We start from the raw sequence: 1,499 nt of genomic DNA on the forward strand, positions 1-1,499 counted from the left end.
ATATATATATATATATATATATATATATATATATATATATATATATATATATATATATATATATATTAAGCTAACGATTATTAAATATTAAAAAGTCATAAACTATTATTTCGGATGCTCACTTGGAAAATTAAGCACTCCAAAAGAAGTTATGTTAGATTTTGAATATCATATATTTCAACTTTTGACAGTCCCCGTTCTATAAGAATAATGATTAAAAAAAAAAAAAAAAAAAAAAAAAAAAAAAACTATAAATCAAATATTGAAATAATATTTACATCTTTTTTACATTAGTTTATAATTCATTACGTCTATTTTTCATATATATTTTTGCATTCTCTTTTATATCGAACTCAACTACTAAAATAAAACTCCTTATACACTTTTGAACCATAAATGTTTGTCTACCCCATTAAATACTATTGTCTCGTTACATTATATTAATGTTAATAAAAGATATAAAGGAGCTTGTTACTTTAAAATTATTAATTTTCTAGAACTCTTTTATGATATACATTATATTTTTCTAATAACAACCTATCTTATTTCTGAAGTTAGTTTCAATAATTACCATTATAAATACAAGTTTAGACATACAAAAATTAAAGAGTACTTTTGAATTCACAAGTTAAAGTTATAATTTTTTTCCGAAATCACTGTTATCAACCAATTTACATCCACAAAAATGTGGCATAAACAACATGATGCATATCTAAAAATAGCTAATGCAATGTGTATTACATGGTTCCCTTGCATATAAAGGGGCAACTTAATGCTTTTCTTGTCGTGTTAAGACTTGCTTTTATGAGGTTTACAAGGTGTGACTTGCAATGTCTTTTTGAACATTTTCATGTGATGATTACTCACATGAGTTGTCATCTTCATTGCCCTAGCATCTCTATATAACGAGACTCGTTAAGAGCATATTAAACATACAAAGTACAAACAAAACCAAAAAATGACTGCAATCGCATATCTTGATGCTCTCAGAAATGCTCTTAAAGATGTGATGGAACCATTTATACCTATAATCCCTATGGCGGTGTACTTTGGAGCCGATGCGTTGATCAATAGTTGTGAACTCAAGACCTTTGTTGTTCAAAATGCTCCAAGAGTTGTCATTGGTGGTCAGCCTAATGAGCTCTACACCATGGTTATGATCGATCCAGATGTGCCAAACCCAAATGCGCCACACCTCAGCCAACTTGTATCATGGTAAGATGTTTTTCATATTTTTGCCCTTTTTCTTCGGTTAAACTATGATTTTTTTTAATGTTGCAGTGTTTCATTTTATGTTTCCTGACACTTGGTTTCTGTTTTAGGATTGTGACCAACATTCCTGGTGGGGCGTCATGTACGCAAGGTAAACAAGTTGTACCGAAATGAATTTTCTTCGTGTTTATGCATTTTTTCGTAGTTTCCATCATATATTTCTTTCTATCGTTTGTTAGTCTTGCTACTCTTTACATGCAACTTTGGTCTTTATATCATTTTTTCTT

The 1,499-nt window shown here is 28.9% G+C and overlaps 1 protein-coding gene across 1 annotated transcript in view; it reads left to right on the forward strand.

Annotated features, from left to right (window-relative positions):
* Positions 1–958: 958 nt before the first annotated feature.
* Positions 959–1,499, forward strand: part of LOC145016305 (protein MOTHER of FT and TFL1 homolog 1-like) — a 993-nt gene continuing 452 nt past the window's right edge. Inside the window, exons 1-2 of the mRNA XM_078974668.1 lie at positions 959–1,215; positions 1,323–1,363. Of these exons, the coding sequence (XP_078830794.1) occupies positions 959–1,215; positions 1,323–1,363 (298 nt within the window). The remainder of the gene's footprint in view (positions 1,216–1,322; positions 1,364–1,499) is intronic.

This window comes from Lactuca saligna, chromosome 9 (genome assembly GCF_052625555.1).
Source record: "Lactuca saligna cultivar CGN05327 chromosome 9, ASM5262555v1, whole genome shotgun sequence".
NCBI lineage: Eukaryota > Viridiplantae > Streptophyta > Magnoliopsida > Asterales > Asteraceae > Lactuca > Lactuca saligna.